The following is a 16,391-nucleotide window of genomic DNA, read 5'->3' on the forward strand; positions in this document are numbered from 1 at the left end:
ACATCATAAACGACTCGAACTAGTTTTTGGAGTAAATGGCCTCACGGCCTTAAATTTCTTTATTAAAATATAAAATACCATAAATATATAACATAAATAACCGTAACTTTTAATAATACTTTATTGTGAAACTATCAGTAAACAACTGTCACCATGGTCACTGTAAACAATTATTTTCTTGAACCTACCAGTCGGGAACCCCTGACTCGGCAGTACCCTAACTTCCGGTGACCAAAACCATTTTACCTCCTCCAAGCCCTACATAGCCTGAAAGTACACCACTTCAATCCCCAACCTTCATGGATGGGTACCAGCAAAAAACTCCCCATCCAATGGATGGGTACCATAACCAACCCCCATCCACTGGATGGGTACAACATGTTTCATACATGTAACTAGAGAAATCCTATTCAAGGAAACCAAAAAACTGCCACAGCACGAAAGGGGTAACCCCTTACCCTTGAGCGCACCTCCACACCCTCAAGCCTCTCTGAATCCCTTCTTGCACAACTAGGGACCACAGATCAGTCCCCACCTCATTCAAGTGTACCCCATCACTGCGTAGATATCTCCAAGTATCTACCTCTAGCTCTCTATGCCTGATGGCTAAGCCCCCGATCTTCACAAAGAATCTGCTCACTTCTTTATTCACTTTGATCCTTGCTCTGTTCACCTTCTTTGCTGACCATGCCCAACGCCATGACAACCTGCCCACCATGTCAGACCAGACAAAGACCATATTAGGGTATGCCGCTTTTAAACGTAAAAAATCGCATTTTATGTCTAATAAGGTCCCTCATGGATCTGGCTCCCATGTCATTCCCACCTACATGCAGAAGCAATACATCGGGGGCTCTATCCAACCTGGCAAATCTATGTACCTCCCCCAACACCCTATTCCATCTCATACCCGGGACCCCAATCCACCTGACGAGTGCTTCTTGCCTGGGGATCCTTAACTGTCTGCCGTTGGGCCGAACGTCGGCTCTCTTTGCCCCCCAAAAAACGTACGAGTGGCCGAGTATCCATACCAGGCCCACTTCATTACCTGTAAACAAGAAGAACAATACAAAAAAACTCCCATGAACATACAGTATCCACCAACATGCCCTTTAACTTAACCAACTATACTTACAACAACTGTGGTCGGACGTACAATTTAAATCTATCCGAATCCCACCGTCCAATACGTCGAGTGACGTCTTGGCTCAAACCTGCCCTAGCCGCCTCTGTGGCCGCCCCAATCCTGAAGGAATGGGAAGAAAATTGTCGCGGGTCGCACCCCACCCTGACCACGCATTTTTTTAAAACCGCTATAAACTGGAATTTTGATAAGAACCCACCATCCTCATGTATTAACAAGGGCCCTTCAAACTCTGATCTAATCTCCAAAAAGGATTGTACGACAGTCACCGGGCAGATACTTACCTCATCAATCCTGCCAACCTCCAAGTACCTGCCTTTGCCAGCCTGATCAGCCTTAGACCTTCTGATCCACACTCTAATCGACTCATGCCCCAACTCCATATCTCCCACCATGAGACCCCCTGGTATTGTCTTAGATGGGCTGACCAACTCGCTGATGCGCAGTGCCCCAAAAAATGCCAAAGCAAAAGCTGCCCGAAAGAACTTGTGTTCGTAAACGAATATATATACCATTTCCAAACAACTAAACATCCTTCTCAACATGTCAAACGATACCGGTCGCCTCCCATCCCTGCTTTTGTGTGACTTCCTATACCCTTTGACAGCCTGTCTTACCCAAAACTCCTTGGTGTAATCACATAGCCCTTGCCATTTGAAAAGAAAGGCCAAACCTGCCAACTCGCGGTCTATGGCAGCCGCCGAGATACCCTTTTCAAAACCCTGAACGATGAAATACAGCACTGCATGTCCGACTTTCGGATCATCTGCGGCTATACCCAGCTCGTTTAAACAAGTAAACCAGGCTCTCCATACCTTAGAGTAGGCATTCCACGTAGCCATACTCACGGATTGCCGAATCCACTTTGCTGCAATTCCAAAGCAATGTTCCACATCCAGGTGAGACAGGCAGTCCCTTGTTGTTCCGCCTCTGGCGCCCACGTCCGGAACCTGTCCCACTGAAAACAAGACAAAGCGTCAGCCAAAGTGTTGTCAACCCCAGGTAAGTGTACAGCATAAATAAATGCGTTCACTTGCAAACAGCGAAGCACCAAGTGTCTTAACAACCTGACCACTGGCACCGATGCCGCCGTCAGCCGGTTAACCACTTGGACCACTCCCAAATTGTCACAATTGAAGCGTACTTTTAGGTTCCTGAAGGATTCTCCCCACAGTTCCATAGCCACCACAATAGGGAACAGTTCCAATAAAACAAGGTTCTTCAAAAACCCTGCCTCTTGCCATGCCTCCAGCCATCTGGCCGCGCACCAATGACCTTTGCAGAAAGCCCCAAACCCTGTGGAACCGGCCGCATCGGTGAATAGTTCCAGGTCACAGTTGCTAACGGGACCCAACATCCAAAGAGCCCTTCCATTGAAGGACTCTAAGAAAACCTGCCATACATGCAAATCTTCTCTATGTTCCCGAGTAAGACTGACAAAATGTGTTGGCGCCCTGATCCCAGCTGTAGCAACCGCCAAACGCCTGCAAAAAACTCTGCCCATCGGCATGATTCGGCAAGCAAAGTTCAGCTTTCCCAGTAGAGATTGAAGTTTTCTCAGCTGTATTTTTCTAAGCCCTCTGGTCCCACGTACTTCCTCCTGCAACTGCATCAGCTTGTCCGTCGGAAGCCTGCACTCCATCTTAGTTGAGTCTATCTCAATGCCCAAAAACCTTATAGTCACCGTCGGACCTTCCATTTTTTCAGGAGCTAAGGGAACCCCAAAACGCTCCGCCAGGTGTTGCAGTGTACCCAACAGAACCGCACAAATTTTGGAGCCCGCTGGGCCAACACATAAAAAATCATCCAAATAATGGATGATTGAGTTGATCCCCGCGACATCCCTAACTGCCCATTCCAGGAAGGAGCTGAATGTCTCAAAAAGGGCGCAAGATATAGAGCATCCCATGGGTAGGCATCTATCCACATAGTAGGCCCCTTCTCAATTACAGCCTAGTAACCAAAAACTGTCCGGGTGCACCGGCAATAACCGGAAAGCCGATTCTATATCAAACTTAGCCATTAGGGCACCCTGCCCATACTTCCGTACCCACGCCACCGCCGCGTCGAAGGACGTCACCGCACACTCTTCTGGAGCAATGGCATCATTGACCGACCCCCCTTTTGGAAAAGAGAGGTGGTGTATGAGCCTATACTTATTGGGCTCCTTTTTGGGAACCACTCCCAAAGGGGAGACCACTAAATCCGGCAGTGGCAAATCTTTGAACGGGCCCGCCATGCGGCCCAAAGCTACCTCCTTCCCCAATTTCTCGGCCACTATCGCTGGATGTTGCATTGCCGACTTCAGATTCTGAGCCTCTGGCGGTGTTGTTGCCAAAGAACACGGAATCCGAAAACCGCTCGTAAATCCAGCTTCTAATACAGCAGCCGCTGTACGATCGGGATATCTATTGAGGAAAGGAAGCATCCTTTCCACCCGCACCGGGGTCCTCCCTCTTACCCGAAGCATCTCCAACCCGACCTTTTCCTTTTTTAAAACATTTGGACAGCGCATGAGATCCCCCGCAGCCGCAGCACATGTGTTTAAAGTGACAATTGCATCCAAATCTGCAGGTGCCCTCGTTGAACTGCCAGCAGTAACCCCATCTTTTTTCTGCCGGTTGTCCTTGAGCTGCGGAACCTCCGACCCCTGCCTGAAAAAAACGATTCAGGGCCCTCGCCGCCGTCATCAACCTCATCCATAGGCTTATGTCTTTATGGTCCCAGCGCAGAGTTGGTCTTACCGCCATCCGCTGACGAAATTGTTCATCATACCGTAGCCAAGCCATGCCGCCATACGTCCTGTGGGCTTCGCTAATAGCTTCCAAATAAACAAATAACGCAGAGCAATTCTCTGGTGCCTTTTCACCTACCACACTTGCTAAAATGGCAAACGCCTGCAGCCAATTAGCAAATGTATGTGGAATTAAGCGATATCTCCGCTTTTCCTCATCCTCCTTCTTGCATTCCACTGGTTTTAACCTATCCAGGTTAAATTTTTCCAACGGCAATAACGTGAAAATTTCCACGTATTCGCCCTTCCATATCTTTTCCTTTATCTCCGTCTTTAAATGGACTCCCAAAGGTCCCTCAAAACACACGTACACTTCGCTCCTAGCCGCATCTGCCAACCTAACTGAATCCGGCCTTTTTTCGCCCGTCTTACCTTGATCCCCCGAAGTCGTGGCCACTACTGTCGGGCTGACGGTGTCACAGATAGAACGCCTGTGACCTGCGTGTCCCCCCTGTCTGCGGAAGGGTAGGTGCCGTCCATGCTCTCGCGGGACTACCACTCGTCCCTGCCTCAACCCGTGTCACTAGCTCCTTCAGCCCGACTAACAGCTCCCTTAATCCCGCGTTCCCAGACCCGGGTACCCCCACTGTCGGTGTAGCTAAGGTAGGCCCAGTTACCCCCGACCCTGTTTCCCCCCCTGTATGCTGTAGTCCCCCCTGTTTTCCTTGACCCAATAAGGCATGTAATAAAGATGTAAAAGAATTCGAAGAATCTGACTCACCGGGCTGCCCTGGACTGGGCCCAACAGCCGCCACTCCTGGAACCACCGCCGCAGGAAGTCATTTGTCTTCTCCTCCATCCGACCCGGACACTTCCCCTTCTGATCGGTCATCACTGGGTTCATTCCTGACGATCGCCTGTTGCACCCCAGGCGCGACTGCTCTGGGTGCCGAGGGTCTGCGGTGCTGAGGACGGCCTTCTCTTTCAGAAGTACCGCCAGACCCGTTAGATGCCCCCCTAGCTGAACCTCTGCGTCTTCCGTGTGGTGGGGTACTTAACACCTGGCTGCTGGCTGCACTGGAGCCCGACCCTGCATTCCTCGCTGACCCACTCCTATGCTGCCGAGTGTTGCTAGCCGACCCAGCCATCTGTGCTGTCTCCTGGCAGGCTGATCCCCTCTCTCTGGTGTCATTCCTCCTCTCCATCCCTGCTGCTCCATCCCTCAATGTCATGCACCTGCGACGCGCTGGGGGGAAGAGCCACGTGGTCTGCTGGGCGTCCTGGCACTTGTCCCTCTGCCTCTGCGACTGGCTCCCCTTGCTTCCCCTGCTCTGGTCACAGGGGGCCGATCACTAACCATACTCTGGGGATCCCTGTTGTCCTCCGGTCCTCCCCTCCCCCGGGACTCACTTGGGCCTGAAGCTGGGCTGTACCTCTCAGGAGGCCGGGACCACCGAGCACGAGGTGGGGCGCCCCCCCCGCTCGCCGCTGTTCTCTCCCCAGCTATCTGTGTAAGCTGCTGCTGCAGCCAGTCCGCGCCGTGAGCGGCAACCGCCGCTCTCAGATCATCCAGAAATCCTTCCATCGCTGCCATCCTGGACACTAATCAACTTAGAAGGGGATAAAAACGCCTGATTTGAAGAGCGGTGAGGAGCTGTGATGAATCTTCTTCCACCGCCGCTCTTCGAATGACATCACTTCCCCCCTCCTGCTCTACTTCCCCTCACTGCTCCCTCAGCCCCTCCCTTATCCTTAAAGGGGCCAGAATCTTTAATCCCATAATAACTGTGCCATCCCCAGCACTGTCATGCCGGCCCTGCACCGATCGTTTCACTTTGCTCCAGGCCTCTCTGTCTGTCTTGCGGTTGTTCTGATTTGCGAACAGATCAGTTTCGGGACATCCCCATCTGTTGGTGAGATCCGCAAAAGACTTTGGGATGAAGAGACCAGTTGTCTCGATCTATTCGGTGGCGGCTGAGATAATCTACCAGACAATTTTGTGTCCCCTTCAGGTGCACTGCTGTAATTGAAGCTAAATTCCCTTCTGCCCATGATAAAATCTCCTGTGCAATAGATTGAAGTATCTGGCTCCTCGTGCCTCCCTGTTTGTTGAGGTACGCGACTGTCGCGATATTGTCGGATAGAATTTGGAGATTGTGACCCTTGATTTCCGTCTGAAATGACTGCAAGGCTCTCTGAACTGCTAGCAGCTCTCTCTGATTGGATGAAGCCCTTGCTTCCCTCGAGGACCACTTTCCTTGTGCCACTGCGTTGCTGAGGTGGGCCCCCCATCCCCAGGAACTCGCATCCGTAGTGATCCTTTGGGATATAGGAATGGACCATGGGAGACCTCTTGTTAGGTGCAGGTTTGTCCTCCACCACCACAAGCTTCTCTTTACCCTGCTGGGTATCCAGACCCTTGATTCCAGGGACTTTGCGTCTCTATCCCAGTTCCTTAATAGAAACAGTTGTAATGGACGTTGATGAAATGTTGCCCATGGTACTGCGGGAAATCATGAGGTCATCAGACCCACCGCTCTCAAAACCTGTCTCAGTGAGACCTACTGGTTGGTCTGTAACGCTGACATAGTTTGGATCATTTTTGTAATCTTCTCCTGTGGAAGAAAAACTTTTTTGGTCTACCGAGCAAAAGTCGTATCCCAGATATGTCACTTTCTGGGCCGGAATTAAGGATGACTTCTCTACGTTTATTAACCAGCCTAGGGAAGTCTTGTACTGTCTGGAGGTCCACTAACAACATTTGGTATGACTCTGCCACTAAAGTAGCAAGTATTAGGTAGTATATCGGTAATGACATTATTGGACAAAGAACTCTGGTATGCGAGATTTATTCCACTCTTCTGGCCAGAAAGAATGGACGCTCCTGACCCGACTCATGTCTACATGCCAAGAGTGTCAGATACAGTGAATACAGTGTACATATAATTTTCATCATATTACGTCACAAGCGAACACACAATACATTTCCGTTACAAGACATTCTAATCTTTTAAAACAGTCAACCTACTCTTATTGATGCAAAGCAGTTTAGCAAAGCGAATTCTTTTGCAAGCCTTGCTCTTGCGGTTTCCTTATCTATCCTGTTAATCAGCTTGACATATTCTGGACACAGGAAAGTGTGCTGAGCACAGATGGCTATGCTAAGGGGGGAATGGGTGAATTCAGTGTCTTAACCACAGCCTGTCAGATTTACAGATATCACAAATGTTCTTAACATAGTATATAGGAATGGCTTCTTAGCTGAAATTCTAAATCAGCCTTACTACACACATAACCATGGCCATATAACCTGATCCCCGTTCCCACTTCATTCCCCCCTTTGATCATAATCATAGCGATTAATATGAGCGAGATTAAGCATCATTAAATAACATACAGTTCTGCTTTCTAATGGATCAGAGCCCAATGTGACTGAGATTTTTATTTAGTCCCGGGGGGGGGGGGGGGGGTTAGTGGCTGGTATTTCCACATAGCCATAATATGGGTCGCAGCCTTTCTTTCAACAGTGGCCTCGATGAAACTCTGGATCATTCTAGTCCCAAGGGGAATCAGACAGGGCAGCAGCAGACATGCTACGAGTATTACTACAACGATCCCCAATATAGCCTTTACCTCATATACACTGGGGAAACCCCAATCTCCGAACCAGCTACCAGCATTGAGACCATCCCATGTCTGGACTGGCACATGAGCTAACTTTTTCATTCTACCAGTGATTTCCTCAACTACTTTTCCTGTGTTGTCCACTTCTAAGCAACAATTACTCAGATTAAATTTTCCACAGACACCACCCTCAGTAGCTAACAGATAGTCTAAGGCAAGTCTATTCTGATACACGTGAGCACGTAAATTAGTTCCTTGTTTAGCAAGCAAATTTAAGGCAGCAGCAGTTTCGTTAGTAATTATTTCTAATACAGCCTGTAACCTTATAATTCGATTAAGCATATAAATTGGTGTTCTATAACCGTAACTACCATCTTCGGCCCATGTAGCTGGACCATAATACTGGACGATACGTTCTGGGGGCCACTCATTATCTTTCCAGTTTCCTATCTTCAGACTAGATGACCTCCGCTTCCTCATTGAACCTATGTACACAGGGACTCCCAGTTCTTCCCTATTCCCCAGTGGAAGAAGGAAAAATGAGGGTTTTAATGTGCCTAAGACACAGGCTCCTGACCAGTCTTGGGGGAGCTCTGAATAGGCTTTATTCCCACAAATCCAGTACAAGTTTTCTGGGGCCTTCCAGTTAGATTCTTTGGTGAGATTTTCCCATAGCCCTTTTAGATGAGTGAAATTGGTAAAGGGGTGTGGGTCAGGCACCGGTACGTTTGTATCACTCCACCAGGATGTACTTTTCGAAGTGTTGTTATAAAACTGTTGTCCTAAACAGGCCATTTCTCCTACATGTGTTCTATACTGGGGACCCGACCTGGCTATACAATATTTCCCAATTATTGATGTTTTCAGGTGCCATTCTGACCTTATTCGTTCAGGGGGCTGCTCAGAGGTGGCACTGAATGGCACATCATAATCTTTTTCCCTGGCTTCCCAAGGCCATTGATCTCCCATGTTAGTTCCTCCACACACATAGCAATCTGTTACTTGTAAATTGTCAGCCACACTTTCTGCCAGTTCAATGAACAGGTTCTTTGTGCTAGGGGGTATTTCCATACCAGTGGCTAGCTCTTCATATAGGGAATGAAATAGCTGATGATTAGCACTCTTTGTATGTTCAGTCTCCAATGAGACATATACAACTGTACCGGGGTCTGATCCTTTACCATAAATATGAACTCCAAATTTATTTCCCCATTGTGCTAAAAACCGGACAGGTTTATGTATGGTGAAATTCACAGGGGTGCAACTTCCCACTGTGCAGCTGGATGAACCAGCTAAAGATTGTAGAATGGCATCCTGATTTTTCATTCCCCATGTTCCCCAAGCAGCACACCTCCAGTTGGGGCAGAAGTTCCATTCCTCATTTGCGCAGCTAGGTCCCAGTTTCCCTGAACAGATGTACCTATCATTTCTCAAATACTCTCTTTCCCACCCTAATCCTCCACACCCTCCCCTTGGGAAGTGGTTGAGGTTGATGGCAGAACACACATCAAAAATCAGGGTTGCTGCAGTGCTGGGGTCAGTGATCAGTGTATGGTTTATCAGCTTACCGGTGGAACTAAAGCTCCGAACGGTTAGCCAGGTTTTATAGGGTGCATAAGTGGGGTCATAACAGGTTATCTGATTTTCAACGGAGCACATTGAATAGGTAGTCCCATTATGTATGCAGGTACCAGTCTCTGTGCCCTTGCATTGATAATGGGAGTGCCACAGTAACATCTTGGTAGTTACGGATCCTACTCTGGTGGTCTTTATACAAGGGTCACATGAGTTACTCTCTCCCTCTTTTAACCTGGTCAGTATCACTATTATGACTATCAACAGTCTCATTATAACGATTTTAGTAAACATTACACCGATGAATATCCTCAAGCTTCAGCTTGTGCGTAGACCAACCAGCGTCCGGGCTGTGGTTGGAGCAGAGCTTAGTAGATATCCTTTATCTTCCGCCGTGCGTTGAGCCAGCAGCTTCCAGGAGTGTGTTGGCCGCAGGGATGCAGTCTGTCTATCTTCTGCCGTGCGTAAATTCAGCAGCTTCCAGGGGTGTGCTGAACACAGGGCTGGGGTTCTTCCTTCTGATTTCTCTGGTCAATCTCAGTCTCAAAGGATCTTGGGGGTCTACTGTACTGTGCCAGGAGTCTGTGAGGTCAGCAGCTCGTTTTACCCTGGAGTAATGTATCCAGGGTGTCACCTCGACTACCTTAATGGCTGTTGGGGTAGATAGCAGAACAGTGTAAGGACCTCTCCATTTTGGCCCTAGTGGGGTTAAGTTCCACTCCTTTACCCACACTGTGTCTCCTGGTTTGAAGGGGTGTACTGGGTTCGACAAGCTTATGGGAAGTTTCTCTTGAACCCATTTCCCTATGTCCTGCATACTTTCCCCAAGTTTCTGTATCAGTTCACTGTTAACAACCCCTCCTATCTGATGCAAGTCTCCTCTTATCCCTCTAATGATGGGTGGGGGCCTACCATACAGTACCTCAAAAGGGGACAGATTCGTCCTCTTTGTTGGGGTACTCCGAATTCTCAGTAAAGCAATGGGCAACATCAAGGTCCATTTCATTTGGGTATCCTGACAGAGCTTGGCCAGTTGTGACTTGAGTGTGCGGTTCATCCGTTCAACTTTTCCAGAACTTTGTGGCCTATATGCGGTGTGTAGTTTCCAAGTAATCTTAAGTGCTGTTGCTAATTCCTGGAGGCACTTGTGGACAAAGGCCGGGCCATTGTCTGAGCCTATGGCAGAGGGGATTCCGTATCTGGGGATTATCTCTTGAGTCAGGCATTTAACCACTTCTTTAGTAGTTTCAGTCCGCGTGGGCCATGCTTCTACCCAGGTTGAATAGGTGCAGACTGCTACTAACAAATATTTGTATCCACCTGCAGGGGGCATGACAGTGAAGTCAACCATCAATTCTTCCATCGGTGAGGCACCTATAGCTTGCACTCCAGGGGTTGGTATAGGTCCCTGTCTTGGATTATTGCGGGTACATTCTACACATCTGCTGGATGCAGCTTGTGCCAATGTGGGTAGCCGGGGAATATAAAAATGTCTCTCTAGGGCTTTCTCAATGGCTGTTTTTCCCATGTGTGTCCCCTTGTGAAATTCTGTCACTAGTTCAGTTGCTACAGCAGCTGGGACAACAATTCTCCCGTCCTGCAGTTGATACCACTGGTCTTCCTGGTACTCCCCTGGTTCCGTCTTTATCCATTCCTGTTCTGCCTTTGTGTAAATTGGATCCCATTCAGAAAGTGGGACAGGAAACAGTGGGGCCATTATCTGTTGTAGAGGTTGTTGACATGCTGCATCTCTGGCTGCTTGATCTGCTTTCCTATTTCCTCTCGCCACTCGGGTGTCTCCCTTTTGATGGCCTCTGCAGTGTATCACTGCGACTTCAGAGGGGGCCCATACTGCTTCTAACAGTTCTAGTATTTCTGTCCCATATTTGATGCTCTCCCCTCCAGATGTAATAAGTCCTCTCTCCTTATACAGGGCTCCATGTGCATGAAGGGTCAGAAAAGCATATTTGGAGTCCACATATACATTTAGTTTTAGTCCCGCAGCCAACTGCAATGCTCTAGTTAGTGCAATCAGTTCTGCTTTCTGTGCCGAGGTTCCCTGTGGTAAAGATCCTGTCTCTACCACCGCCTCCAGTGTGACAACTGTGTAGCCTGCATAGCGGACCCCATCTTTCACAAAGCTGCTCCCGTCAGTGAAGTATTCGGCATCTGATTTTTCTAAGGGGCTGTCTTTCAAGTCTGGTCGACTGGCATATACTTCATCCATTACTTGAAGACAGTCATGAGTTAGGGGTTCTTGTGAGGTGGGGAGCAGAGTGGCTGGGTTTAAAGTGTTTACAGTCTCTAAGTGGATACGAGGATTTTCACACAGCATAGCTTGATATTTAACCATTCGACTGTTAGTAAACCAGTGATTCCCCTTGTAATCCATTAATGCCTGTACTTGGTGTGGGACTCGGACATAAGTCTCCTGACCTAATGACAACTTATCAGCTTCGGCCACAAGAAGGGCTGTTACTGCGATAGCCCGCTGCAGGATGACCATCCCTGAGCTACAGTGTCCAGTTGTTTTGAAAGGTATGCTACAGGGCGCTGCCAAGACCCAGAGTATTGTGTCAGGACTCCTACTGCTATTCCTTGTTTTTCACTGACATACAAATAGAAGACTTTTTGGCTATCTGGTAGGCCTAGCGCAGGAGCCTGCATTAGGGAGGCCTTGATGTCTTGGAACGCTCTGTTTTGCTGTTCTCCCCATTGGAAGGTTCCTTTTCTCCCCCTTTGTGGATTCATAGAGGGGTCTGGCTTTTGTGGCAAAGTCCGGTATCCAGATTCGGCAGAATCCTGCCGCCCCCTGGAATTCACGTACTTGCCGTCTGGTAGTTGGGGTGGGAATCTGACAAACAGCCTCTTTCCTGCCTTCTCCCAATTGTCTCTGTCCTTGTGATACTCTGAATCCCAGGTACTTTACAGTCTCTTGGCATAACTGCGCCTTTCTCCGGGACACCTTATAACCTGCCTCCCACAGTAATTGTAACAGTTCATTAGGGGCTTGAAGGCACTCTTCTCTATTTTTGGCGGCGATCAATAGGTCATCCACATACTGAAGAAGGACTCTATTCTCAGGGTCAGACTTGAAGGATTTTAGGTCTTGGGTCAGGGCAGTCCCAAATAGTGTAGGGGAGTTTTTGAATCCTTGGGGTAAACGTGTCCATGTCAGTTGTCCCTTACCCCCAGTCTCTGGGTCCTCCCACTGGAAAGCAAAAATGCGCTGGGATTGTTCTGCCACTCTGAGACAGAAGAAGGCATCTTTTAAGTCCAGAACTGTGAAATAGGTGGCCTCCCCCGGTATTAATCCCAATAAGTTGTATGGGTTCGGGACCGCTGGGTGGATGGTCATAACAGCCTGATTGACCACTTTGAGGTCTTGAACAGGACGATAGTCTGCTGTTCTGGGTTTCTGCACTGGGAGTAGAGGTTACATAGTTACATAGTTCCATAGTAGGTGAGGTTGAAAAAAGACACAAGTCCATCAAGTCCAACCTATGTGTGTGATTATGTGTCAGTACTACATTACATATCCCTGTATATTGCGGTCATTCAGGTGATTATCTAATAGTTTCTTGAAGCTATCAATGCTCCCCGCTGAGACCACCGCCTGTGGAAGGGAATTCCACATCCTTGCCGCTCTTACAGTAAAGAACCCTCTACGTAGTTTAAGGTTAAACCTCTTTTCTTCTAATTGTAATGAGTGGCCACGAGTCTTATTAAACTCTCTTCTGCGAAAAAGTTTTATCCCTATTGTGGGGTCACCAGTACAGTATTTGTAAATTGAAATCATATCCCCTCTCAAGCGTCTCTTCTCCAGAGAGAATAAGTTCAGTGCTCGCAACCTTTCCTCATAACTAAGATCCTCCAGACCCTTTATTAGCTTTGTTGCCATTCTTTGTACTCGCTCCATTTCCAGTACGTCCCTCCTGAGGACTGGTGCCCAGAACTGGACAGCATACTCCAGGTGCGGGCGGACCAGAGTCTTGTAGAGCGGGAGAATTATCGTTTTATCTCTGCAGTTGATCCCCCTTTTAATGCATGCCAATATTCTGTTTGCTTTATTAGCAGCAGCTTGGCATTGCATGCCATTGCTGAGCCTATCATCCACTAGGACCCCCAGGTCCTTTTCCATCCTAGATTCCCCCAGAGGTTCTCCCCCCAGTGTGTAGATTGCATTCATATTTTTGCCACCCAAATGCATTATTTTACATCTTTCTACATTGAACCTCATTTGCCATGTAGTCGCCCACCCCATTAATTTGTTCAGGTCTTTTTGCAAGATTTCCACATCCTGCGGAGAAGTTATTGCCCTGCTTAGCTTAGTATCATCTGCAAATACAGAGATTGAACTGTTTATCCCATCCTCCAGGTCGTTTATGAACAAATTAAATAGGATTGGTCCCAGCACAGAACCCTGGGGAACCCCACTACCCACCCCTGACCATTCTGAGTACTCCCCATTTATCACCACCCTCTGAACACGCCCTTGTAGCCAGTTTTCAATCCATGTACTCACCCTATGGTCCATGCCAACGCACCTTATTTTGTACAGTAAACGTTTATGGGGAACTGTGTCAAATGCTTTTGCAAAATCCAGATACACCACGTCTACGGGCCTTCCTTTATCTAGATGGCAACTCACCTCCTCATAGAAGGTTAATAGATTGGTTTGGCAAGAACGATTCTTCATGAATCCATGCTGATTACTGCTAATAATATCATTCTTATTACTAAAATCTTGTATATAGTCCCTTATCATCCCCTCCAAGAGTTTACATACTATTGATGTTAGGCTAACTGGTCTGTAATTCCCAGGGATGTTTTTTGGGCCCTTTTTAAATATTGGTGCTACATTGGCTTTTCTCCAATCAGCTGGTACCATTCCAGTCAATAGACTGTCTGTAAAAATTAGGAACAACGGTCTGGCAATCACCTGACTGAGTTCCCTAAGTACCCTCGGATGCAAGCCATCTGGTCCCGGTGATTTATTAATGTTAAGTTTCTCAAGTCTAATTTTAATTCCGTCCTCTGTTAACCATGTAGGTGCTTCCTGTGTTGTGTCATGAGGATAAACACTGCAGTTTTGGTTACTGAAGCCCCCCGATTCACTCGTGAAGACTGAGGAGAAGAATAAATTCAATACCTTTGCCATCTCCCCATCCTTTGTAACCAGATGTCCTTCCTCATTCTTTATGGGGCCAATATGGTCTGTCCTCCCTTTTTTACTGTTTACATACTTAAAGAATTTCTTGAGATTTTTTTTGCTCTCCTCCGCTATGTGTCTTTCATGTTCTATCTTAGCCATCCTAATTGCACCCTTACATTTCTTATTGCATTCTTTATAAATTCTGAATGCTGTGGATGATCCCTCAACCTTGTATTTTTTGAAGGCCTTCTCCTTTGCTTTTATATGCATTTTTACATTGGAGTTAAGCCATCCAGGATGTTTGTTCGCTCTTTTAAATTTATTACCCAATGGGATACATTGGCTAATGCCCTTATTTAATATGCTCTTAAAGCAAACCCATCTCTCCTCCGTATTCTTTGTTCCTAATATTTTATCCCAATTTATGCCTTTTAGCAAGGTTTGTAGTTTAGGGAAGTTGGCTCTTTTTGAAATTCAGTGTCTTTGTGTTCCCTTCATGTCTCCTATTTGTGTGATTTATACTGAAACTAATTGACCTGTGATCGCTGTTACCTAAATTGCCCCGTATTTCCACATCTGTTATCAGGTCTGTATTGTTGGTAATCAGTAGATCTAGATCTCTTGTAGACTGGCTGACAAATGCTGTATTTACCAAATTCTTGTTATCATCTGCCTCTGGGTCAAAGGGGGTATACAGTCTGAAAGCTTCACACAGTCGCTCATAGAACTGTCCTGGACTTTCATTGGGTTGTTGGAGGACCTCACTAGTTTTAGAGAGATTAGTGGGTCCTTTGCCAGCTGACTTCATCCCCTCTATAATGGCTGTCCGGTAAAGGTGAAGTTTATCCATATCCCCTTTATCATTTGGGTCCCACTGGGGATCTGTTCGTGGATAATGGTCCCCAAGCCAAGCCAGTGGGTCCCATTGATTCTTCCCTAATTCTTCCATATATTTCTGCGCTGCTTGGTTAATTCTGTGTCTCTCCTCAGTATTAAAGAGGGTCAATAAAAGTTGCTGACAGTCAGACCAAGTGGGGTTATGGGTCTGAATTATTGACCGGAGTAAATCTGTCATAGCTTGGGGCTTCTCAGAATAGGCAGGGTTATGAGTCTTCCAGTTCAGTAAATCTGTTGTGGTAAATGGGGTGTAAACTAGAGTCCGGCATCCCCCCACCGCCTGTTCTCTTAGGGGCATTTGCAGAGGTATGTTGAAGGACGGGGCAAGAGTTCGGCCATTTGTATCGGGATTTCTTGGAGTGGAAGTGGACACTTGATTGGGGAGCCCACTGGCTGCCACTGAGTTCCCTATTTCTGTCCTACTCATACTCAGAGTGTTACGGTCAGGAGTATATTTACTGAGATTTGTCATTGACAAACTTGCTGAATCTGATGTAGGTGGACAACAACTTAAGTCCTCTTGTCTACTGGGTGGGGCATTCGGACATGGTTCTGACCTGTCACTGTCTGAGGTCCAATCCTCTACGTATGGGGGAGGTTGATCTGTCTCTTCGGGTTGAGAATATATGTGTTTTGTTTGTTTTGTCAGTGGCACTACTCTTGTCATAACCATGATTCTGCACTGTTCCTCTTTTGCAGCTTGTATCCACTGCGGATCTCTGTCTATAACTTTTCTCCAACAGTCTATGTACGGGATCTGGTCATGTTTCTGTGAATCTGACCTAATATTCTCAAATAACCGGTCAATGGTCTCTAAGTCAAAGGTTCCCTGTGGGGGCCACCGCATTCCATAGCGGGGCCAATCTTTCTCACACAATGTTATCAATTTCTCAGGGCTAAGTTTTAAATTACAGTTCTTAGAAAATCCCTTCTTAAAGTTGGAGATCATGGTTTGTAGGGGAGATTCAACACTATGTTTCCCACCCATTCTTATAACCTAACAGACACCAAGACAGACACAGAGGGTAGGGTAGATGATGAGAATTCAGTAAGGGGTCTGAATCCTCAACACAAGTAGGAACAATAGACAATGCTTCCCTCGGTCAGTGGCCTGGGCGCGGTCTCCCGGCCAGAAAACGCACTTAGAAGAGGACCACGGTCACTTCACCACAAAGTGATGTCTCATACACACATCAATCATACCAGACACTCCCACCCAAAAATTACTGACTGACTGAGGATTCGTCCGAAAGATGCACAAT

General features: G+C 47.3%; 1 protein-coding gene across 1 annotated transcript; it reads right to left on the reverse strand.

Moving 5' to 3' along the window:
- Positions 1-1,044: 1,044 nt before the first annotated feature.
- Positions 1,045-15,082, reverse strand: LOC141127794 (uncharacterized). Its single transcript, XM_073614574.1, is given in 7 exon segments — positions 1,045-1,048; positions 1,993-2,102; positions 7,512-8,719; positions 10,398-11,570; positions 11,573-11,810; positions 11,812-12,507; positions 14,885-15,082. Coding segments are annotated over 7 exon segments (3,627 nt in total).
- Between the last annotated feature and the right edge of the window lie 1,309 nt (positions 15,083-16,391).

This window comes from Aquarana catesbeiana, linkage group LG02 (genome assembly GCF_042186555.1).
Source record: "Aquarana catesbeiana isolate 2022-GZ linkage group LG02, ASM4218655v1, whole genome shotgun sequence".
In the NCBI taxonomy this organism is placed as follows: Eukaryota; Metazoa; Chordata; class Amphibia; order Anura; family Ranidae; genus Aquarana; species Aquarana catesbeiana.